This window comes from Pelodiscus sinensis, chromosome 27 (assembly GCF_049634645.1).
Source record: "Pelodiscus sinensis isolate JC-2024 chromosome 27, ASM4963464v1, whole genome shotgun sequence".
Taxonomy (NCBI): Eukaryota; Metazoa; Chordata; order Testudines; family Trionychidae; genus Pelodiscus; species Pelodiscus sinensis.
Window position 1 is genome coordinate 15988127 of NC_134737.1, and position 25052 is coordinate 16013178.

Sequence of the window (25052 nt, forward strand, 5' to 3'; positions counted from 1 at the left end):
AAGATGGGCAAAGGCAGCAGGTCCATGCCCCTTTGCCAATGGTGAGTGGCCATTTCAGGCTGCAGTTTGCCCGAGGCAGGGGCTAGACAACTGGCAGTGGGTGACTGAGGCAAGGTGGGTGTAGAACTGGGGTTCCCTGGGAGTGGAGGACCCCAGCGTGTGGGAGCACTGTGATAGGGTAATACCTATTTTTTCCTCCACCTCTGGGAAACTAGGGGTGAGACACTGGCCGAAAGGGGGTGTTCCAGGACTGAATGAGCTAATTCCTGAGTGACCAGCAAAAGGTACCTGTGGTGGTGAGTGCTCACCTGTTTACAAGGGGACAGACAAGCTGGGAGGGTAGCTGGAGGGGGGGACAGTCAGTGATGGACAAATGGAACGGGGCGCTTGCTGGATGGACAAACTGGGAGCTGGGAGTGTTGCTGGATGGGGGCAACAGACAGGGATGGACAAACTGGGAGAGTTGCTGGATGGGGGCAACAGACAGGGATGGACAAACTGGGAGAGTTGCTGGATGGGGGGACAGTCAGTGACAGACAAACAGGGGCAGGGGATTGCTGGATGGGGGGGACAGTCAGTGACAGACAAACAGGGGCAGGGGGTTGCTGGATGGGGTTACAGTCAGGGATGGACAGCCGGGGGCAACAGAGGGGCTGGCTGGACAGAAGAGGCACCGTGTGGGGACGAAGCCTTTCCCACGTGAAGGGGGCGATGCTCACCAGTGAAGCCAGCCTGGCACTGGCAGGTGTAGCCGCCCTCGCGGCTGCGGCACTGCCCGTTGTGGCCGCAGGGGCTGGAGTAGCACAGGTCGATCTCGCTCTCGCAGTATTCGCCGGTGAAGCCGGTGGGGCAGCGGCAGCGCAGGCCGCGGACGGGGTGGATGGGCCGGAAGAGGACTGTGTCGGAGGCCAGGAAGGGCGCGGAGCTGTCGAAGCGCAGCACGGAGACGCAGCGCATGTAGTTCTCGCAGGGCTCCCGCAGGCAGACGTTGTCGTCAAAGGGCAGCACCCGCTGCTCCGAGATGGCGGCCAGCAGCGTGCGGTTGAGGTAGAGCCGCTCCTGCAGGTCCTCAGAGGGGATGTAGCGCCCCCCCCGAGCCCCGCCCGGCAGCAGCACGGAGAGGCTGACGTTGAGGATGCGGGCGGCCCGCACGTCTGTGTCGTTCTGGATGCTGAAGAGCACCACGTGCTGGCGGGGCGCCGCGAGCACGGCTGCCACCCCCTGCAGGAAGCGTGCCAGGCGTGGCGAGAGGAAGCGCTCCTGAGACATGTTCTCCAGGCGCAGCGTGATGCTGTTGGTCAGCATCTCGTCCGTGATGATGGTCACCTGCAGGGTGCACTGGGCTGCCACGCTGTGGATGCCATCTGCCGACAGAGAGAGGAGGGAGAAGGGTGAATGTCTGCCGGGCTGCACAGCGGGGCCTGACCTGACGCCCCTGAGGCGCTGCAGCTGATCCTATCATGGAGAAAAGGCTTTCTACAGCCCGAGTCAACCACAGAGCTGCAGGGCAGGAGTATGGGGCACTGGGAGAGCGGGGATCCCAGGGCTGAGCTAGCAGAGGCTGCAGGTCAGGAGGGGCACCGGCAGAGCTGGCTGGGAGACTAGTTGCCTAATTCTCCCAAAAGCTTCCGGGAGCTGCTCCTGCCATCCCAACAGGAGCCCTGCACCCCCGCCCACCTGACCTGTTGCCTGCCCAGCTTCACACGAGAGATTAGGTCTCAGCAACACACTTGTGGGTTCCAGTATGACGGGGTGGGGATGGCAACCTGCCCTCTGCCCATTCAGTTCCCAGGGCCTAGAACTGGGCTTGTGCCCCGCACCAGGCGTGTGGGGGTCCCCCTGCAACATGAGCAGTGATGTTACCAGATTAAACGATTGAACCGCTGTTCTCTGCTTGCACCAAACCCTGTACAAAGTGGGCCAAGGGAGAAATGGACGTAAGGCGCGTGGTTTGCTGGCTAGCAGTGTGCTATCTGTGAGGCTGTATCATTTTGGTGCTTGAAGCTATGAAGATGAGCTGTGGCTGCATTTCAAATGTTCGCTCCTGCAGCAACACGCACAGAGGAGCGAGCCAGCTCTGCCCCCGCTCGAACCCACTTGGTCCCAAGCTCCTGACCACATCCCCTGCCCCCATTACCACGGCAAGCCCAGCTCTGGCCTGGCGCCCCATGAAGACAGATGGGGAAACTCAGACATGGGAGACCAGGCCCAGTGCTGTAGTTGGGACAGAGCCCAGGGATCCAGGCTGCCACTGAGGTGAGGGATGGCAGACGCTGTGGGTTGATGTCATCCTGGAGGAGAAGGGGAGATCTGGACGCAGGGGCCTGGAGAGGACAGCAGGATCGCTGCCCGGGTGGCAGGACAGGTGGCTTCAGACAAGGATGAAGTCAGGTGCTGCCCCTAGCCCAGAGCCTGGGTCCAGGCAGCAGGGAGAAGGAACCTAGCATGTGCCTGTCAGAGCCCATGCCCAGCCCCCCAGTTGCTGGTCACTGAGTGAGACACAGCCAAGCTGGCCCACAGCACCAGCACGTTGCCCACGCATGCCACAGCAACACCCCCAGCATGCCCAGTGCGATGCCACTCGCTGGGGCTATGTCTCGACTGGCATGATTTTGTGCAAATGCTTTTAATGGAAAAGTTTTCTGTTAAAAGCATTTGCGGAAAAGAGCGTCTAGATTGGAACGGACGCTTTTCCGCAAAAGCATCCATGCCAATCTAGATGTGGTTTTGCACAAGAAAGCCCCAATCGCCATTTTCGCGATCGGGACTTTTTTGCGCAAAACAAATCTGAGCTGTCTACACTGGCCCTTTTGCGCAAAAGGACTTTTGCCCGACCGGGAGCAGCACAGTATTTCCGCAAGAAGCACTGATTTCTTACGTGAGATCGTCAGTGTTCTTGCAGAAATTCAAGCGGCCAGTGTAGACAGCTGGCAAGTTTTTCCGCAAAAGCAGCTGCTTTTGTGGAAATACTTGCCAGTCTAGACACAGCCTGGGAGCTGGGGAGGTGCCAGCCATGTTCCCTGCCAGGGCAGACCCAAAGGGCTCAACTGAATTGATGGCAGAGCCCTGTGAGCGGGTCTCACCCGTCCCCACGTGGGCAGATGGGACACATGAGTTGTGACTTCAAACAGGCCCTCAGGAAGTGGGGCAGATTGGGAGTAGGGGCAGGGAAGAAGCTGCAGGGGCTAAAGGAAGTGTGTGGAGCTGCCCCAGTGCCAGTCTGTCCCTGCCAGCCCCCAGAGCCACTCCGCCCCCCCCACCTCCTGGAGTCATCTGATGTTCCAACCCCCCTGAGACATCTGCTCCCCCAATCCCCTAGAGCCATTTGCCCCCAAACCCTGAAGCCAGTATGCCCCAGTGACCCCCACCAGGCCCCAATGCCAATCCATTCCCCCCAGCCACTCTGAGAAGATCTACACCCTCCCCGAACCAATCTACCCTGCCCAGCGTTGCTCTGCCCCCCACAGTCCCCAGAGTGGGTCTGCCCGTCTCAACTGGGCTCACCGGGGCCAGGGGTGGGCAGGGAGCTGTCTGTCTCACAGACACATGCGCCCTCAGAATGTCGGCCTGCGGGAGTTGTGGAGAAGGGACACGTCATACTGGGAAACTATTCAGCCCCTGGGACTCATCACACTGCTATAACAGTGAGAACAGACAGACACGGCCCTTCCCTCCAATTCCCTCTTTCTGTGGGGAGCCTCTCTCAAATAGAAACTGTGTAGGGGCTATGACACTTGGCTGCACATCCAGCAGAGGGCTGTCATCTCTCTCACTCTCATACACACGAGCACCAATTCATCACAATGCTCCGCCCAGTTTCAGCCAGGGATCTCAAAGCACTGTGCAAAGGTGGAATCACCCCATTAAACAGCTGGAAATACTGAGGCACAGTGTGAGGAAATGGGTCATCCAGGAACTGAGTAACCCTGATCTAACCACTAGATCTCACAGCCCCACTCAAGAGTAGGTACAGCCCACATGCTAGGTACAGACTAAGTGAGAGGTTGACCAGGGAGCTAAGAGAGACCCCAAGGCAGGGAGAGGCCCTGGTTCAGGGTACATGCAGCTGTAGGCTACGGCCTGAGCCTGGGGAGCCATGCCAATGTAGTGCTGCAAGGCTGAGGCTGCACACAGCAGCCCCCAGACACCCTTCTCAGGGCAATGTGAACTGCTCTCATACACCGCTGCCGGTTGTTCACTCTGAAGCCTAAGGGCGACGTGCTTTGCTTGGCTATTTCAATACCAGTCAGTTCCTTCTCCCAGTCTGGGATAGAGCCTGGATGTATGTGAGTGGGGCCTACGGCTGTGAGGATGGAGCCTAAGGTGGGAAGAGTCCAGGCCCTTGCAAAATCCACGGGTCCTTTTTCCAAAACTGTGAGGAACCAGACACAACATGAGAGGGAGTCTGAGCTCATGCCCCTTCCACATGTCCTAAGAAGCATGGGGGACAGAGTGGCTGTGTCCCAGGTCCCAGCGGGAGACATTTACTGAGTGCCCAGCCCCCACTTAAGTCTGTCCATCTGTCTCTATGTCCAGGCTGGAATTCACTCCCCCCACCTCAAGGCCCTCCCCCTCGCACAGGTCCCCAATTCTCCTGTCTCTGCAGGCTGCTCCCCTTCGCCCAAAACCTCCTCCCCGCCCCTTCCTCTCCTCCCAGACGGGACATTCCTGAGCCAGGCCCAACTCCCCAGCAAACAGCCACTGGCTCAGCAAACATATATGCCTATGTCTACACTCACGGCTTCTTGTGGCAGAAATATGCAAATGAGGCTAAGCGTGGAATATTGCCGAGCCTTATTTGCATGCTTAATGAACCGCCATTTTTGCAAAAGAGGCTCTTGCACCAGAAGGAGCTGTCTGCACGGCCCCTTCTTGCACAAGAAAACCCCTCTTGCGCAACGCCCTTATTCCTGAAAATAATCAGCGTTAACGGCATTGCACAAGAGGGTTTTTCTTGCGCACGAAGGGGCAGTGTAGACAGCTCCTTCTGGCGCAAGAGCCTCGTCCGCAAAAATGGTGGCTCATTGGGTATGCAAATGAGGCTCGGCAATATTCCACGCTTAGCCTCATTTGCATATTTCTGGCGCAAGAAGCCGTGAGTGTAGACATAGCCATAGAGTCCTGGGTGCCCAGCCCAACACTAAAGGGCTCTTGGGCTGACGTGCGGATGCCTCTGATGCCTGGGGCAAGGTTGAACCCAGCTAGAAAACTCACAGGCACCTGGCCACCCCCTGCACCAGGCAGCCTCCCTGGGCCTGAAATAGGGAAGCTGCTGGTCTGGAATGAGGGCTACTGGCAGAGTCAGGAGGAAGACCAGGGCTGGGCTAGCGGGGACTGAGGGGCACCAGCGGAGCTGAGGGATGGGGGAAGCAGGGGCTGCAGGTCAGAAGGAAGAGGCATCAAAAGAGCTGGGGGAGTTGGGGTAGCAGAGGTTGGGGGGAGCAAGGGCAGTAGGCTGAGAGGGAGGGGAACCAGCAGAAAGGGGAGGTTGGGGGGGCAGGCCGGGAGGGAGGGGCAGGAGCAGAGCGGGGAGGTGGGGGGGGCAGGGTCTGCAGGCCGGGAGGGAGGGGCACGAGCAGAGTGGGGAGGTGGGGGGGCAGGGTCTGCAGGCCGGGAGGGAGGGGCACGAGCAGAGTGGGGAGGTGGGGGGGCAGGGTCTGCAGGCCGGGAGGGAGGGGCACGAGCAGAGTGGGGAGGTGGGGGGGCAGGGTCTGCAGGGCGGAAGGGAGGGGCAGGAGCAGAGCGGGACGGGGGGGCAGGGTCTGCAGGGCGGGAGGGAGGGGCAGGAGCAGAGCGGGGAGGTGGGGGGGCAGGGTCTGCAGGCCGGGAGGGAGGGGCAGGAGCAGAGTGGGGAGGTGGGGGGGCAGGGTCTGCAGGCCGGGAGGGAGGGGCAGGAGCAGAGTGGGGAGGTGGGGGGGCAGGGTCTGCAGGGCGGGAGGGAGGGGCAGAAGCAGAGCGGGACGGGGGGGGGGGGGCAGGAGCAGAGTGGGGGGGGGGCAGGGTCTAGCAGACCCTCCTGCAATGTGAACACTTTCCCAGCTCTGTTCATTGTTTGACAAAGGACAGTGGCTGCCATGGCAACGGCCAGCGCATCTCTCTCGGATGGGCGCCCCCTCCTCCAGATGCAGGGGCTGAGGGCAGGGCCCCCCACCTCTGCCAGGGCTCCTCACTCCTGACCTATAGCCCCTGCTAGCCCAGCCTTGAGCCCTCCCCAGCTCTGCCGGTGCCCCTCCCTCCTGACACCGCACCCCAGCTCTGCCGGTGCCCCTCCCTCCTGACACCGCACCCCAGCTCTGCCAGTGCCCCCCCCTCCTGACAGCACCCCAGCTCTGCCAGTGCCCCTCCCTCCTGACAGCACCCCAGCTCTGCCAGTGCCCCTCCCTCCTGACAGCACCCCAGCTCTGCCAGTGCCCCCCCCTCCTGACAGCACCCCAGCTCTGCCAGTGCCCCCCCTCCTGACAGCACCCCAGCTCTGCCAGTGCCCCTCCCTCCTGACAGCACCCCAGCTCTGCCAGTGCCCCCCCCCGACAGCACCCCAGCTCTGCCGGTGCCCCTCCCTCCTGACACCGCACCCCAGCTCTGCCAGTGCCCCTCCCTCCTGACAGCACCCCAGCTCTGCCGGTGCCCCTCACTCCCAAACCACCCCCCCGCTAGCCTTCAGCCTGTCTCACGGGGGCCCTGCCAGCTCCCCGCCACCCCCACACCTAGCCCCAGCCCCACTGAGGCAGCTCCAGGGAGGGCAGGCGGGCAGGGGAGCGAGAAGGTACCCCACTGCCCTCGCCCCCTGCATGCCCAGCAGCCCATGGCTCAGGCTGGCCCACACTGGGTTGCCATGGTTGTGGTAGGAAGGAGCCAGCTATGCAGGGGAGGCTTTTGTTCCCCTGCTCTGCTCTCTTCTCTTGGACTCATGAGACAAACACCCCCTTCCCCGGGCAGCAGGAGGCCCAGTGGGGGGGGGGGGGAGCAGCTGCACGGGGCTCTGGGATGGTGGGGGAGGTGACAGGACTGGCCAGGGTTGAGGAGGTGGGCGAGAAGCAGGGGAGGTACCATACGGCTGGTCAGCAGGCGAGGGGAGGGGGAAGCTGCCCCCATTCTGCACTCCTTGGCTCAGCTCATTCTTCCCCTCTCTGACCCAGCGCCCCGAGCTCCTTTGTGCCTGGCTGCCCCCGCCCCGCCCTCTCCCACCGCACCTCTGTGCCACTATGTTGGAGAAGACAGGGCCTCCCCGGTACCCCCCAACTCTGGAGGGATCACAGGGACATCACTGCAGCTGGATTCTCGGGCACCAGATATGGGGGCAGGCTGAGCAATGGGGATCCCATGGTGATACACCTGGCTGGCACCTCTGGGGCAGGGGCAGGGGCAGGGGCTGGGGCCACCTAGCCACCAGCCCCCTCCCCTGGTTCAGGGCTTCACTGTCTGGCTGCAGCCTTGCCCCTAGCAGCCACGCTACCCCTCTGGACCCCACAGCCCACCACACAAGCAACCCTACTCCAATCACACGGGCCACGTGGCCTTGGGCCCTGCCAGCCCCAGACACGGGGCAGGGACAGACTCACTGTGGTTTCACTTCCAGGACCCCTCCAGACTCTACTGGCAGCCCCACACTAAGCTGCTCCCCCAGGCATGCTGAGTCCTATCCCCACGCGGTACCGCGAGGGGCTAGGCACGATGCCAGACGGGTCAGTGGAGCCGGTGCCCAGCGCAGGACTTGGCTGCACCAGCTGTGTTGCACCGGGGATCAGCCCTGACTCTGGGGTGGAGAGGAGTTGTAAATATTTGTGCCCAGGCCAGGCTGTGTGGGCAGGCTGGGGTACAAAGGGCTATTTTGGCTTCAGGGTGTTAGCAACCCACCGAAATGGGCCAGAGCCAGGAGAACGGGGCCAAGCTCTGAAACCAGGTTACTAGCCTGACTAACCTTCCCCTTCTGGCCCCAAAACGCAGCCAAAAGGCCCCCCAGCCAACACCCCCCATTGCCAGCCCCCTCAGCCAACCCACATCCCCATGTCTGGTGCTAAACCTGCCTTGCCTCGTCAGGCATCCCCACCCTCCCTAGCCCCCGCTCCCCGGACAATCCCCACCCCCATGGCTGGTCCCCCAACCAGCTCCCCTCCAACCTGCACCACACACGGCCATTCCCCAGAGGGCAGGATTCTTCTCACTAGTGCAGGGAGTTCAGTGACTGAGGCTTGGACGGGTCTCTAACCCAAAGCATCCCTGCCACTCGTGCCACACAGAGAACAGCCCTGAGCCCGCCCCCAGCCCATTCCGTGCATGGCACAGCCCCTCCAGCCGGCTGACCCTGCACACATGGACCCTCGGCCCGGGCCCATGGAAGGAGGTTTCCATTGTAGCAGAGCCCTTATCCACAGACCAAGTCGGAGCCATCAGTGGGGGTAGGCACAGCAGGCACTGGGCTACTCTACAAGCCAGGACGGCAGGTCGGGAGTGAGGGGCATCAGTAGATTTCAGCATTATCGCTAGGCAGGACACTTGAGCATCTGAGCTAGTAACCACAGGGCCCCTGCCCTCAGCTGCCGGCCACAGAGCCAAGCCAAAGGGATCTGTGCTGGCAGCGGGGCCCAGCTGTGCTCCCCACAAAAAGGGGCCCTCTCTTTCCAGGGGTGCCAGGTTCCACTCATGGGCAGATGTTTTCCGTCCATATGCAGAATGGGCACCACCAGCAGAAACACAAACCTGGCTGTGAGTGCGCTGCTAACCAGCTGGGTGGCATTGGAATCTCAGGGATTCCTCTAAGCTGAGATCTGGGCCAGAGCAAGGGGGACCCACAGTACCACTCAGGAGTAACACCTGGCCCCCGATCCATCCTATGCCCATCTGCCCCCGAGCCGTGCTGCTTCCCCACCCAGGCCCTGAGCCAGCAGCCTGTGGCCCAGTCCCCACCCAGTGCTTGGCTGGCCAGTGCAGGGGCCCTGGACTAGGGGGAGGCAAGGGAGGCAGTCCCAGTGCACCTTACCTCTGGAAGGAGCCAGCCACCCAGATGCTGCCTGTGACTGCCAGGAGCTGGGGAGAACCCAGGGAAATCAAGGGGCATCTGTTCCACATCCCATGAGAGAGCACGGAGCGGCCCAGCCACGCCTGGGGGAAGGGGAGGTGGCTGGGGCAGCCAGGCTGCAGCTTTGTAATAGCCAAGGCCTGCTGGGCTGGCTCTGGGCCCTTTGAAGCAGCAGCAGCCTCTGGCCTGGCCTTTTCCTCTGTTTGGGACAGGGCAAGCTGGGAGTCAGGGATCAGCCCTGCCCCTGGGAGAGAAGATGCAGGGAGGGGGGCAAATAGGCCATGCCAGCCAATTGACCTCTGGGGAGGAGGGTGGTCCCGTCCATGCTCAGCCGGGGCAGGGCGCTGCAGAGGGGCCAGTCTGGGAAGAGCTGCCCTGGGGGACTGGTGAGAAGGCAGGAGGGGAGGCTGCCCAGGAGCACAGGCATGGAGCAGCCTTGCTGGAGGGGCAGGGGAGGGGTTGGGGTGCCCGCTGGCTTGTGACGCGCTCACACCAGGGTGCTGAGCCTGTCCCAAAGGACAGTGGGGGGGCCCCCAGCATCCACTCTTCCAGACACCAGTGGGCCTGGGATTTCAGCCCAAACGGGGGTGTTTCAGTGACAGAAAAGCAGCAGCCCAACCATCCCCTGCTCTCCCCAGATGGAGCACTGTCCGTAGCCCCAGCCAGTCAGTCCCAGGAGGGGCTGAACAAAGAGCCTGAGCAACGCAGCAGCTCAGCACAATGAGGCCGGCAGCTCAGTGCTGCAGCCTGGCGGGCACGGGGCCCTCGAGAGCTGCCCCAGCAAAGGGCCCCACGGCTCCAGCACTGCAGGCGGGGGGCAGGCCCAGGCCCAGCCTGGTGGTCGGGGCTCTGGACTCAGCACAGGGCAAGGGAAGCAGGGTTCAGCGGCTCTGCAAAAGGGTAGCACAGAACCACCTTCCCTACAGGCAGCTGTGGAGATCCCCTGCCCCCCCCCCCCCCCCCTCAGCTGGACTGAAAATATTTCCCTCGCACAGGGGGCAGGCCCCCTTACTGCCACATGCAGCACCTGGGGGGCCCCGACAGCACTGCCCCCCAGCAGACACATGTCACTCCCGCCGGCTATGGGGACAAACCCCAGATGCTCTGCTCCTTGACAAATGCCTGACAAACAGCCGCTAATAGCTCCCACCCTGACAAGTGCTTTCCTCCTTAGATCAGAGGAGGGGAATGAGCGTCAATGGCCGTCAGAACCCAGGAGTCCTGACTGCCAGCTCCCCTGCTCTAACCACTAGTTCCACTTGCCTCAGACACAGGCAGAGAACCCAGGGGTCCTGATACCCTGACTCTAACCACTAGGCTTCATGTCCATCCCAGAGCTGGGGACAGAACCCAGGAGTCCTGCCACCCAGCCCTGCCCTCCTCTCCCCCAGTCTATCCTACTGGACCCCAGGGCCCCACACCTGGGCGAGCCACGTGTCAGCACTAGGCACCCACCAACCCCACACCCTGCAGTGCCTGCTGGACCCAAACAGGAATGTGACGAGAAATCTTTTCTCTGTGGCTACTCAATGAGAAGGAATCTGTCCAGGGAACAGTCGGGCCCTGCCTGGGGCATCACAACTCAGGACAGCATCCCCCACAGCTCCCTGAACGCCCTGGTCCCCTCCAGCCTATCACCCCCTGTCCCTTACCCTCCCAGCTTTGGCAGCAGGCTCCAGATGAGCTGCAATGGCTCACCCAGGAGGGCTAGTCCCCTTCCGACATGGGGGATTGTCTGCTCAGTCCTGGTCATACAGGATTCACTGGACCCAGCCCCACAAGTTGTGCCAAAGCCACCTCCCCCTTCGAGCCTCCTGCTGCCCAGGACTTTGCCACAGCCCCTCCCTCTGCCTCAGGAAGGTGGAACGGCCAGTGGCTGACGGGCAGGCCCAGGGCAGCGCAGATACCTGCGGGATGGGCTTATGTCAGCAAACTGCTCCTTCCCATTGCAGGCTCCTGTGGCCTTCGGGCCCCACCTCCTCCTAAGCCATCTAGGCCGAGCTGGTCTAATCATGTTTCTGAACCCACCCATCCCCTGGCCACCCTCTCAGTGCCCATCTTCCCTCTGCGGGCAGCCCTGGCTCTCAGCAGGGCCAGGCCGGGCCATGCCCAGGGCTCTGCGGGCAGCCCTGGCTCTCAGCGGGGCCAGGCCGGGCCATGCCCAGGGCTCTGCGGGCAGCCCTGGCTCTCAGCGGGGCCAGGCCGGGCCATGCCCAGGGCTCTGCGGGCAGCTCTGGCTCTCAGCAGGGCCAGGCCGGGCCATGCCCAGGGCTCTGCGGGCAGCTCTGGCTCTCAGCAGGGCCAGGCCGGGCCATGCCCAGGGCTCTGCGGGCAGCCCTGGCTCTCAGCGGGGCCAGGCCGGGCCATGCCCAGGGCTCTGTGGGCAGCCCTGGCTCTCAGCGGGGCCAGGCCGGGCCATGCCCAGGGCTCTGTGGGCAGCCCTGGCTCTCAGCAGGGCCAGGCCGGGCCATGCCCAGGGCTCTGTGGGCAGCCCTGGCTCTCAGCAGGGCCAGGCCGGGCCATGCCCAGGGCTCTGCGGGCAGCCCTGGCTCTCAGCAGGGCCAGGCCGGGCCATGCCCAGGGCTCTGCGGGCAGCCCTGGCTCTCAGCGGGGCCAGGCCGGGCCATGCCCAGGGCTCTGCGGGCAGCCCTGGCTCTCAGCAGGGCCAGGCCGGGCCATGCCCAGGGCTCTGCGGGCAGCCCTGGCTCTCAGCAGGGCCAGGCCAGGCCATGCCCAGGGCTCTGCGGGCAGCCCTGGCTCTCAGCGGGGCCAGGCCGGGCCATGCCCAGGGCTCTGCGGGCAGCCCCGGCTCTCAGCAGGGCCAGGCCGGGCCATGCCCAGGGCTCTGCGGGCAGACCATGGGCAGCCAGGCCCCTTTGCCTGCAGTGCTCATGCCAACAGATGAGTCAAGTGAACTAGCTGCCGCCTATTCTCCAGCACACTGGCCTTGGCACTGGCTATGGGGTGGTACCAGAATGCATCTGACGATTGGGGTGTGTCCCTGGGAACACACAACACAGCTCAAAATTGCTAGGCTCAAGCTGACAGGGCACAGCACAGTGGAGCTGGAGCCCAGGCTAGTCTAGCTGGGCTGCGGGTCGGGAGTGAGGGCCACCAGCAGAGCGGGAAGCCGAGGGCCTGGCAGAGAGACTGTGGGTCGGGACTGAGGGGCAGCTGCTGGGAGTCAGACCCAAGCTCAGGTTGGGTGGGAGAAGCGGGGCTGGCACCTGGGGTCTCTGGCACAGCTTGGGCAGGGACTCCGCTGTGTTCCAAGGCCCCGTCTACACTAGAGGCTTCAGCGCCCCAGGGCGGGCACTGCCGCCTTGCAGGACGGTGACAGCAGGGTCCCCCTTCAGAGCTCTAGTTAATCCACACGGCCAAGAGGCAGCAGCTACCTGGGGTGTCCACAGCAGCTCAGGGGGTAGGAGCAGCCTGGGGGGGCAGTGGGAGCAGCCTGAGGGAGGTGCGGGGTGAAGATTCAACAGCCACTCCCTGAGTCAGCGACAGCATCAGACCAGACAGTCCCGCCGCCCGTCAGCAGCTCCCACCCAGCCCCGCTTGCCATCGGGGCACCTCTCCACTGCCAGTTTCCAAAAACCCCATTCCTGCAGGGCTGGGCGTGATCTCAGCCCCCTCCTGCCCAAGCTACCAAACAGCTTCCATCAGACAGCTGTGCCGAGGCCCCGGGGAAGCCCAGAGGCTTTGCTACCCCACAGGCCTCCTGTGAAGGTGTCCACAGACTTGCCCAGCCTGGCCACTGGTCCTTCCTTACAGCACCTGGCACTGCAGCCCTGGCTCCCTCCCCCAGCCCCGGGCAGTCAGATTTGGGGCCTGCCACTCACCCCACGCCACTGGGTTGGCCCCAGCAGGCTGCTCCTCTAAGCTGCTGGTGGAGATGGGCCCGCTGCAGAAACCCCAGGGGCCATGGCAACATCGCACAGCAGGCCGAGGGGTCGCCGAGTCTGCCAGCCCCCGCCCTTCGGAGCAGGGCATGGGCCTGTCCCTCAGGCCCAGGGGCTGACAGGAGGTTAGAGCTGCCACGTGGCCGAGCTATTGACACCTCTGAGCAGGGGCCCAGCTGTGATTGTTCTAAGCACCAAACCGCCCCAGCCCAGCCCAGCAGGTGCACGGCCCGGCCTCCCCCTCAGAGAGGCTAATTGCAGGGCTCAGGCACAGCTGCTCCCCAGCCCGAGCCTGCAGCTGCAAGCAGGTCCTGGTGGGCCCCAGTGCTAACTCTCGGCTGCAATAACGGGGGGCTCCAGCAGGGTCCTCTCCTCATGCTGACGTGTGTGTGGGTCCCTTGCTGCAGTGGGGAAATAGGCCTCTCCACCCCATGTCTGCAGAGCCAGCCCTGGGCCCCAGACAGCCTCTGGCTAGTCCTGTCCATGCCACTGGCTCAGCTGGGCTGGGCACGTGGTCCTGAGCACCAGAAACGAAGTTTCAGTCCCTTCTCCCACCCCGGAAGCACTGACAGCCCCCCAGGGCCATGCCCTGCTCTGGCTGGGCCCAGCCTGCCACACCCTGCTCTGGCTGGGCACAGCCCCAGCAACACCCCAGGCTGGCAGCACCCAGCGTCTCCCTACACTCCCAGCATGGCACCAGTGGGAGGGGCCCACGTGGGCTCTGCCCTGCCTCCATAGGCCTCTGTGTGGACACACAGGCAGCTCCATTGCCCGCACCGGCGAGGGCCAATTCCTGCAGTGGAATCCCAAGGCCGGAGACCTCTGGGTCAGCCCCAGCTCATGGGCAGAGGCCCCCCCAACACACCCCCTGGTCAGATCTTGCCTTCTCTGCTGAGCCTCCCAACCCCAAGGGGCTGGGGCTGGCAGGGGAGCAGGACCCTGTGAACAGCTCTGGTTGTGCTGCAGGCCAAGTGTGTCCACATGCAGGACCCTTCTGGCCCAGATCTCCCAGCTACGCCGACCTCTAGCCCCTGCTAAGCCTGGGGGCCCTGGGCCTGGCTCCTGCCCTCTGGAAGGGGAGCCGTGTCCTGGGTGGGTCGGCACAGCCCCGTCATGGGCCAGGCAGTGCAGCAGGCAAACAGACAGGCAGGCTAGGGCTGAATGGCTAAGCTGGGTCTCAGGCAAGCACATCATCCCCTCTGGGCCCTGGCACTCTGCCCGTCCAGCCCCCCGCGCCCGGCGCCCGGACCCGCCAGAGGATCCACGAAGGAGACACTCGACAGTTACTCCTCTTAGCTCTGGCTAAGCTGGAAAGACCACGGGGATGGCCATAGACCTACTGGCCTGTCGCTCCTGTGCCCCTCCCCCGGCACGCCCTGCCCTTCCGCCCTGCCCCTCCCCCGTCGCGCCCTGCCCCTCCCCCGTCGCGCCCTGCCCTTCCGCCCGCCCCAGCACCCGTCGCGCCCTACCCCTCCCCCGTTGCGCCCTGCCCTTCCATCAGCCCCAGCACCCGTCGCGCCCTGCCCCTCCCCCGTCGCGCCCTGCCCTTGCGCCCGCCCCAGCACCCGTCGCACCCTGCCCCTCCCCTGTTGCACCCTGCCCTTGCGCCCGCCCCAGCACCCGTCGCACCCTGCCCCTCCCCTGTTGTGCCCTGCCCTTGCGCCCGCCCCAGCACCCGTCGCACCCTGCCCCTCACCCGGCACGCCCTGCCCTTCCGCCCACCCCAGCACCGGTCACGCCCTGCCCCTCCCCCGGCACGCCCTGCCTTTCCGCCCGCCCCAGCACCCGTTGCGCCCTCCCCCTCCCCCGGCACGCCCTGCTCGTCCGCCCGCCCCAGCACCCGTCGCGCCCTCCCCCTCCCCCGGCACGCCCTGCCCTTCTGCCCACCCCAGCACCCGTCGCGCCCTGCCCCTCCCCCGGCACGCCCTGCCCTTCTGCCCGCCCCAGCACCTGTCACGTCACGCCCTGCCCCTCCCCTGGCACCCAGCACACTCTGCCCTTCTGCCTGGTCCAGCACTCGTTGCACCCTACCCATCCCCCAGCACCCAGTAGGCCCTGCCCTTCCTCCCGCCCCAGCACTCATCGCACCCTGCCCCTGCCCCTCCCCCAGCACTCACCCTACCCCACCCCTCCCTTCCCCCGCCCCCACAATGCCAGACCCTGCTCCACCCTCAGCCAGGCCTTGCTTTGCACCCCACTCCTCCCCTCCCCCTGCCAGGGTGCTACAGCTACATTTAGGGGAGCAGAAGGGGGCAGACGAATGGGGGAAAATGGGAAGGGGAGCAGGGCTAAACCAACAGGCACCACCCCCCGCCCCCCCCCCCAGTGCCACACTCCCTCCCCATGTGTTTGCAGTGAGGGTGGCTGAGCTCTGAGCTATGCTACACCCCCCCCCCCCAGTCCCAGTGAGGGCCCAAACCTGCCTCCCATGCCAGGCCAGAACCCATAATCCTGCTCTGAGTCAGTGCAGGGCTCCCAGGCGCCCCTCAGTTCCCCGGGGGAGACTCTGAAAGCTACGGAATGGAGGGTACCCTCCACCCAACCCTGCTCTGCTGGGCCCTGGCGGAGGGGAGCTCATGAGGTGCTTGGCCTGCGGCCATGGAAAGGCCATTGCTTCCCCTTGTGGTCAACTGATCTGGAGCATGAAGGGGCAGGTGTCTGCCACAGCCCCCAGGTAGGAGGGGGAGGGGAGGCAGCCGCCTGGATCAGCAGAGACCAGAGGGTTTGCACTTGGGTTGGGCATTAGCCAACTGCAGAGACAGATGGGCGGCCCCTCCCGCTGAGCGCAGGGCCTGGAAGCCAGAGGGCCTGGCCCAACGTGGCCACTAGTGCGGAACATCCAGTAGCCCCACTAGAAGTCCGATGTCAGAGTCGTAGCCGCTGGGCGGATTGCCCTGGACACCCCACCAGCCTGACTGTGCCCTGCGTTTAACCTAGGCTCCCAATCACAACAGTGCCCCCCGGCCGGCATCTCACCTGAGACAGACACCCTCATGACAGCCTGCAGAGGCCTGTTGTTATCCAGGGCCCGGCTCAGACGCAGCTCTCCGGAGCTGTGGTTCAGCACAACCAGGTTCAGCTCGTTGCCCTGCTCGAAGTTGTAAGTGAGCGTGTCCGAGACGTCCGGATCATGGGCTGGGATGCGGCCAATCACCCCACTGGGGAAGCTGTTAGACTTGTTGGTGACATAGTTGTTGAAGAGGATCTCAAAGTTTCTCAGCACAGGGGGGTTGTCGTTCTGGTCCAGCAGGCGGATGTGCACCGTGGCCCGACTCACCAGCGGGGCCGACGTGGCCTGGACCACAATGACATACTCTGCCTTGGCCTCATAATCCAGATCCATCAGTGCCGTCAGCTCCCCAGAGAAGATGTCGAGCTGGAAGACCTCAGGGATGTTGCCTTCCACTATCTGGTACATGACCTGGGCATTGGTGCCCTCGTCTGGGTCGCTGGCTGTGATCCGTGCCACCGCTAAGCCGATGGGACTGTTCTCCGCCACAAAGATGTCAAACTCATCCTGCTCGAAAACTGGGGGGTTGTCGTTCACATCCAGGATGGCTATGTGGACGTTGACCGGGGTCCTCAAGGCTGGGATGCCCTTGTCCACAGCAAAGGCTTGAAGTTCATAAAGTGGGACGTTCTCCCGGTCCAACCGGCGCAGCGTCCGCACGATGCCAGAGGTAGATTCAATTATGAAATCCCCGTCCCCGTCATCCCCTCCCTGGAAGGTGTAGAACACCCTCCCATTGAGCCCTGAGTCCCGGTCGGTGGCAGAGACCTGCAGGACACTGGTGAAGGCAGGAACGTCCTCATACACAGAGCCCTGGTAGGTGTCCCTCAGAAACTGAGGCGCGTTGTCATTGACATCATTGACCAGGATTTCCAAATAGGTGGTGTCCGATTTCTGCGGGATGCCATTGTCCCGGGCTGTGATGGCCAGTGTGTAGGACACTTGGTCCTCGTAGTCCAGCTCCATCTGGGTAGTGACTGCGCCTGTATCCACATCAATCCGGAATTGGGGGATACTGTCCTCCATGAAGTAGGTGATGCGGGCATTCTCCCCTGTGTCCTCATCCGTGGCACTGATGAGCACCACTGTAGTGCCAACCAGCCGGTCCTCATTGATGTTGACAGTGTAGTGGGAGCTCTGGAAAACTGGCCGGTGGGTGTTGGCATCAGTCACATTGACAAACACTTGGGCTGTGTCGAGCCGGGTGCCGTCAGAGGCCGTGATAGTCAGCAGGTACTGCCGCTCCAGCTTGTAATCCAACGGCAGCGCCAGGGTGACCAGGCCGCCGCCGCTCTGGCTGGTGATGGAGAACCGGTTGCGGGTGTTGCCATTGGCTATCTGGTAGGTGATGACACTGTTGGCGTCTCGATCAATGGCAGAGATGGTTAGGACGCTGGTACCCACAGCAGCATCCTCGTTCAGACGCACCGAGTATTCTTTCTGGGTGAACTCAGGGTTGTTGTCATTTACGTCCAGCACGGTGATGCTGACACTGGCCGAGGAAGCCATGGGGGGGCTGCCGTGGTCCCGGGCCTCCACCCCAAAGCTATAGAAATCCACTGACTCCCGGTCCAGCTCCAAGGCCACCACAATCCAGCCTGTGCTGTTGCTGATGGCAAAGGGGAACCTGGGGCCAGCCTCCAGCAGGGTGTACTCCAGACGGGCGTTGTCCCCGGAGTCTGCGTCGATGGCCTGGATGTGGAGGACCGAGTAGCCCAGGGGCACGTTCTCCAGCACTGTGGCCTGGAAGGGGGTGCTGACAAACATGGGAGCATTGTCGTTGACGTCCAGGACCTGGATGGTGACCAGCCCACTGATGTTGGACAGCGGGGGCCGCCCCCCATCCTGAGCCCGGATTCGGAGCGTGTACTCCTTGCTCAGCTCGTAATCCAGCTGGCTCACCACGTCGATGCTGCCCGTCTGGGCGTCGATGTAGAACTGGCCCCGCGTGTTCCCGCTCATGATGCTGTAGTGCACCAAAGCATTGCTGCCTTTGTCCTGGTCCGTGGCCGTCACCCGCAACACGTGGGAGCCGACGGCAATGTCCTCGGGCACCTGGGCCACGTAGCGCTTTTCGCTGAACTGCGGCACGTTGTCATTGTCATCCTCCACAGCAATGTGGACTGTGGCCGTGGTGCTGCGGGGCCCTGGGTCCTTGCCCTGGTCACTGGCCTCCACCAGGAGCTGGTAGGATTCCACAGCCTCCCTGTCCACCAGCCCCTTGGTGCGGATGACTCCGGAGCGGGGGTCAATCTCGAAAGCTTCATTGGCCCCATCACCATTGAGAAGCCGGTAGAGGATGTTGGCATTGGCGCTGGCATCGCCGTCAGTGGCCCTGACCGTCAGCACCTCGTAGCCGATCTCCAGGTTCTCCCGGACGCTCTCCTTGTACTCCTGCTGCTCGAAGATGGGGTCGTGGTCATTGGTGTCACTCACCAGGATGGTGAGTGTGGCCAGGGCCGTGCGCCGGGGGGTACCGTGGTCCACGGCCGTCACCCGAAAGACATGGGTGCTTTTGGTCTCACGGTCCAGCTCCTCGGCCGTGCTCACAGCCCCGCTGCGGGGGTCCATGGCGAAGAAGCTGTTGGAGCGGCTGTCGAAGAGTGCATCCATGGAGTAGTGCAGCCGGCCTGCCTCGCCCTCATCCGGGTCAGTGGCCTGCAGCAAGATCACTGGGGTGCCGGCTGGCCTGTTCTCTGGCACCGACACCTGGTAGGTGGGCGGCTGGAACTGAGGACTGGTGTTGACATTGCGTTTCCTCCGGCTGCTCCCACCTCCCGCCCCCTGTGCCCCCCAGAACAGCTTTTCCAGCTCCATCTGCTGCCTGGGGGAACGCAGGCCCAGACTCCAGGGGACCCCTGGCTTGGGCCCCCGCATGCACCCCTGGCAGAAAAGCCCCAACCGCACCGGCTGCCCTGCCCAAAGGCACGTGGCCCAGACAGGGAGGGGCAGTGTCCCCCGGGCTTGGGGCAAGAGGCTGCCCCTGGCGCCCCAGACCCGGCACCGCGGCTGGCAGCCTTCCCACGGGGCCGCGGGGGGCAGGGGGAGGCGGGAGCCTGGCTCCAAGCAGAGCGTCCGGCTCCTCCTCCTACTCCCAGGAGCCTGGGGAACCAGGAGCAGCAGCAGCCCCCTCTTGCCGGCAGCCGCGCAGCCCTGCCTGGCCATGTGCGCCCAGAGACCGGCTGCACCTGCCGGGCAGAGCCGCAGGGCTTGCGGGGCGCAGCGCGGCGGCGGCCGGAACCCGGCCGGCAGCATCAGCCGCGCACCGGCCGGCGGCCCCAGAACGCACGGCCCGTGGGGCCCGCGCGCGGCGCCCCCCAACCGGGGCACCCCAAGGGCCAGCAGCAGGAGCAGAGCGCAGCTGGGGTGGCAGCAGCAACCGCCCATCTCCCGCTCGCTGGGGGTCAGCGGCGGCTCTCCCCGGCCCCGCCGCGCCTCATGCCCGGCGGGGTGCGGGCAGGGGGTCCGCCTGGCTCCCTGCACCCCCTGGTTCTCGCGCCCGGTGCCCTGCGCCCCCCGGCTCCCCGCCCCCGGCTCCCCGCGCCCGGTGCCCTGCCCCCCGGCTCCCCGCCCCCGGCTCCTCGCGCCCGGTGCCCTGCCCCCCGGCTCCCCGCCCCTTTGTTCCCCGGCTCCCTGCCCCCGCCCCGCTGCGCCCCCTTGCTCCCGCCGCCCGCTCCCCGCTCCCCCTTGCTCCCCGCCCCCGGCTCCCCGCTCCGTGCGCCCCCGCCAGTGGCCCGGCTCCGTGCTCGCTGCCCGGGTTCTGCGGCGGCGGCTCGCGGGAGGTTCATTACCATAGACCTGCTCTGCGCATCCCAGCGGTCCTTAAAGGAGCCACGGCAGCATCTGAGGGGCCCACCCGGGCCCCTGTGGGCTGCCAAGGACAGGGCTCTTTCTGCGTGCTGGGGCGGCTCCAACGGCAGTCTGTCTGGCTCCGTCAAGCCACCAGGGGAGAGGCAGTAAAGCCTAGTGGTCAGAGAAGGGGCCCTGGGAACCAGGATTCCTGGATTCCTTTCCCAGCCCCCACTACTCAGCCAGGACCCCATTTGCAGCAGAGGGATAAGGGGGTGTGGGATGCCGGGCTAAGACTGGCCATAATCCACAGAGATGGGCTGGGCAGAGCTCTGCTCTACACACCATCTCTCTCCATCTGCTCACACTGAGCATCCACCCAGCCACTCTGTTTGGCCTAAGCCTGGAGAGGCTCCAGGCAAGTGAGGTTAGTGTAAACAGACAGGGAGTTTGGGGTCAGTGTGCGGGTGTGTATAGTGTGTTTGTGTATGTTTGTGTATGCCCACACTTTGTGCATACACAAACACACTACACACTTACACTACACACACACACACCCCACACACACACATTCACTGTGCACTATGCAAACTGTACACCCCCCACGCACACCCCACACACACACATTCACTGTGCACTATGCAAACTGTACACCCCCCCCCCCCACACACACACCCACACACTCCCTTTCCAGAATGAATGCAGCAAAGCAGAAAGGAAACACCGCACAGTCTATGATCTCCCAACTAGCCCCCAGTCCACTGATGCACGGGCAGCCAAGTGATACCAGGGGAGGCTAAATCAAGTGCCCCACGCCTGTGACCGAGCCGAGTTAGCTTCAAAGAGGCTTGTTTGTTTAATGGCCTAAGTCAGGGCAGCCTAGAAAAACTCAGTGTCACTCAGCCTCCCCCACTTCTTCTGCCAGCCCCTCCCCTTTGCACCAGCTCAGCATTCCGTGTACACTGGCCAGGGAGCAGCTGGGCTCTCTAGCTGGGGGTTTTCAGAAATAGATTTTCGAAGTTATTGTGGCGTCTAATGAACAAGGCACGTTGCCAAGCTTGGATCGGAGCCATTTCCCAGCCAGACACCCCAGCATGGGCAGGGCCTGGCACCTTTCTGGCAAAGGGTGAGCACTGGCATATGAAGCATTTTTCAGGGAGTTCCATACTGTTCCCTCCCCCCATTTACACCAGATGGCTGAGAAGGGGATTGGGCCCGATGAGCCAGTCCTGATTTACACGGAGCACGTGGGATAAGTCGGATCTCCCTGTGCTAAGACCACTCCGCTTGCTCTGACTGGGGCCAGGCTGCACGGGCAGGGGAGAGGGGCCCGTTCACACGCTACCCGCACGTGGGGGTCACCGGGTGCGCAGGCACGGGGGGAGGGGCCGGAGCCAGCCCTGGGTTAATAGTTGTAGCTGCAGCTGTCCTTGGTAAGGGCCCCGCGTCCTCTTGCTTCAGGACGGAGCCGCCTGCACTCGCCCCGCTGGAGCCTCTGATCCCAGCCCGGCCCGTGTTTCCTGCAGCTCAGGGACCGTCCCCTGGAGCTCGGGAGCGCAGCAGCCAGAGCGCGGCCCGCGGCCGGGCGCACGTTGCGCGCGTGTGTTTTGCCAGGACCCCAACCTGGCTGCACCTGCGCACGGCTCGGAGCGGGCGTGTCCTGCGCCCTCTTAAAAGGGCGATGCCGGGATCGTTGCCCCCAGCCTGGCCTCCCCGAGCTCCTGGTGCCAAGCAGCGGCTGGGGCCAAGCAGCGGCTGCCTTCAGCTCGCCAAGCGCGGCAGACGGGGCAGGTGCCTGGCCGGCCGAGGGGCATCTCCTCGCGCTCAGGCTGCAGCGACCCCTCCCGGCTCGGCTCCGCGAGCCCGACCGTCCCGAACAAAGAGCCCCAAGCGCCCCGAATTCAGGCCCCGCGCTGCAGGCAGCCGGAGAACGGAACTTCCCCAGATGCCGCACCAGGGCCCTGGCAGGGCAACTTTTTATTCGCTCCTGTGGGGGCGATTGCCTGATCGCAGCTGGAGACGGGCTACCTGCCACCAGAGACAGATCCCACAGCCTGGGCCGTGTAATCGTGTTGTACCAAATCTCCATTGCAGTTAGCAGTACAGGGCCTATGACACGCAGCAGGAGATGGCAGTGGAGACTCATGTACACCAGCCAAGCCAATGGAGGTAACTGGGAAAATACTACATCCTTCCACCACCTTTCTTGCCCACTTTTCAGCAAAAGCAGTTTGCTGCGTCTGCACTGCAGGCTTCTTGCACAAGAACTGTTTTGTGCAAGAGTTCTTGTGCAAAAATTCTTGTGCAAGAGCATGTCCACACTGCCATGTGCTTTTGTGCAGGAGTGCCCATGGCAGTGTGGATGTTCTCTTGTGCAAGAAAGCTCTGATGGCCATTTTAGCCCGTCCACACTGCCTTCTTGCGGGGAGAGGAATAACTCTTGCGCAAGAAGCCCTGTTTTCTGACACTATTGTAAATTTACTTGTGCAAGATCACGCGTGCAGTGTAGACTCTCCACAAGTTTTTGCACAAGACCGGCTGTTCTTACGCAAAAAAGCCTGCAGTGTAGATGTAGCCTAGGTGTGCTGGACTCACCTACCACTCTCAGGGTATGTCTACACTACAGCGCTATTTCGAATTAAGCTAATTCAAAATAACGCATCTGTACACAAAAACTATTTCGAAATAGCACGTCCACACTGAGTGGACCCTGAACCGAAGTTAAGGCTGGCCGGAACCAGTGCTGGCAGGGCATCATGTTGGGACTTAGTGTGTGGGGCTGCTGCCTCAGGCTAACTGAGCTCTGTGCCTACCTCCATCCCGGACAGACAGTTCTCAGGGTTCCCCGCTTGCTTGCCTACCTTGATGAGGGACAGCAAAGCAGTCCTGGCTTGGAGTGCCCTGAGTGCCCTCACTCGGGACACCACAGCACTCAGCCACATAGAGCCAGAGCTGCCCCTGGACATGTATCTCGTGGGGTTGTTGCTATCAGCCCGGCTGCACTTGCCGCAGGCTGCCATCCAGGGGGTCCATCGGGGGGCTGTCAGGATCCAGGAGGCCCTGAGGGAGAGCGTCCACCCCGAGGAGCCCGCAGAGCCACCCCAGTCCTCCCCACTGGGGGCTCATGCCCCATTCTTCCCTCACGTCCTTCCACTTACCCCTCCCTAGCCCCTCTTCCTGATGTAAAATAAAAGACACGTATGTTCACAAATAGAAACTGGGTTTATTGAACAATACTGGGGGGAGGATGAACCTCTGGGGAGACTGGGAAAAGGAGATGGGAGAGGGGAAGAGAGATGGTGGAAGAGGGGAGGGGGAAACCTGGGAGGAGGGAGCTGGAAGGGGGAAGCAAGGGGAAGAAGGGGGAGGGGAAGTTCAGGGTTGGGGGTCGCGCTGGACCAACCTGACTTTCATACTAACCTGCTCCTGGGTTCGCATGTGGCCTGGCTGGCAGCTCTCCTGCCATAGACAGCCACGTTCCTCCATCTAGTGCAGAGATCATGGAATTTGGAGGCATCCCCCACAAACCTGAACAAGGTCCATGATCTCCACCCTGGACCAGGAAGGTGCCTGCCTTCTCCAGCCCGTCAGGCTCCTGGGAGCCGGCAGACTGCTCCTGGGGAGCGGTGGAGGGCTGGGGCTGCCAGTGACTTGCTGGCTCATGTTTTGGGACCCCTGAGTCAGGGGCCCCGGTGGCCACTGCTGGCTCTGGGCTGGCAGGCTTGGAGCTGGCACAGGCCCTGTGGCCAGAGTCTACCTCTTCAATGGCTCCGGGGCTGGGGGAGAGGAGAGTAAGTTTTCCTGGTTATGCCCAGAGTGGCCACCACGGCTCCCTGGGAAGGGCTGGAGGCCCCCTATTTCGAATTAAGTGTCTACTCAGCACTTCATTCGAAATAGCTATTTTGAATTTGGCGTTTCTCCTCGTGGAATGAGGTTTACCAAATTCGAAATAAGCCCTCCGCTATTTCGAATTTATGTTGAAATAGCGGTTTGCCTGTGTAGACGCTATTAAAGTTCATTCGAAATAACTGCTGTTATTAACTTTGTAGTGTAGACATACCCTCAGGGCCCCTATTTTTCCAGGTCTTGCTCTCTCCAGTGTCTCCTCTAATCTCGGGCTAATCAGATACCGTCCAATCCCATGCTGAGATCCACGCAAGCCTGGGCTCTGGCCCCACTGCCCTCAGATCCCTGCCCTGCCTCAGTTCCTAAGGGTCCCTTGTGGGGACGGTAGCAAAGAGCTGAGCTCAGGTGGCCACCTCATCTGCTCACTGCTCTGTGGGGTTCTCAGCGGGCAGCAGGATAAAGGGCTGATGCAAAAACTACTTTTAACTCCTGAGCTGACGTTTCCAAGTGACCGTCCTGTTAACTGGGGCCAATTAACTTTGGAGCAGCTTCCTGGCACAGTGTGACGGGCCCTTTGCAGTGCTCTGGCTGTCGTCTGTGTCCAGCCTTTGTCTTTGGGCTGTGAGCCGAGAGTTTGGCACGGAGAAGGTGGCAGCTCAAGTTGAATGGAGGGACTGTGGGAGCTACAGATTTTCCAGGCCAGCTCTGCAGGGAGAGACGCCCATTGACTCCAATGGTGCCACATCCCAGCTGAGGCGCAGCCTGTCTGAGGGCACAGCGGACCCCTGGAGTGAATAGGAGTTCCTAGACACAGGCTGCCTCCGAAAATGAACAGAGCTGAAATCAGAAAGCAGCCCGGAGCCATGGCACAGCGAGCACACGGCTGGGTGGGTCCGGCGCAGCATGTGGCTCCACGCCAGTCAATGACTCAGTTCAGAGGACACGGCCCATTCTTCGCCCAGCTGGCTGTTTGCAGTGTTTGCTGGCACAGGGAAGGGCTCAATATGCCAGACCTGGGACCACGTTAGAGGCTGGTAAATTAGCCCTGGCCTTGCTCGCTGACGTTTTCTGGTCCCATTGAGCAGTGCCCAGGCCTGATTTCCCAGCCCCTGATGAGGAGGGGAAAAGGTGTCCCATTAAAATTGGGATTGGTCCTGTCTTGGGCAGGGGGCTGAACTTGATGACCTCCTGAGGTCTCTTCCAGCCCTAGGAATCTATGATTCTAAAGCAGGCAGGGCAGCACCAGCCAGGGCGGTGTTGGCAGCATGTATCAGCTGTGTCACAGTAGTGCCAGGACCCCACAGTGCATGGCACTGTACACACCCAGAATTACAAGCCCTGGGCACCAGGCTGCCAGTGCCAAAGGTCCACTGGGCTCAGGCCCTGTTGTGCCAGATGCTACAGGAACGCAGAACAGAGTGAATGCTGGCCCTGCAGAATCCAGGCTTGGTTACTAATGGGCCTGGGGGCATGGGGACAGTAGCAAAGT

General features: G+C 62.9%; 1 protein-coding gene across 2 annotated transcripts in view; it reads right to left on the reverse strand.

Moving 5' to 3' along the window:
• The window catches only part of CELSR2 (cadherin EGF LAG seven-pass G-type receptor 2), an 88790-nt gene extending 69300 nt beyond the window's left edge, over positions 1-19490 (reverse strand). Inside the window, exons 1-2 of one of the 2 annotated variants that reach the window (XM_075910443.1) lie at positions 15895-19490; positions 720-1364 (exon numbers count right to left, since the gene is read on the reverse strand). In XM_075910443.1, coding sequence (XP_075766558.1) covers positions 720-1364; positions 15895-19315 — 4066 coding nt within the window. In that variant the 5' untranslated portion in view covers positions 19316-19490. The remainder of the gene's footprint in view (positions 1-719; positions 1365-15894) is intronic. The other variant, XM_075910442.1, reaches the window with a different exon arrangement.
• Between the last annotated feature and the right edge of the window lie 5562 nt (positions 19491-25052).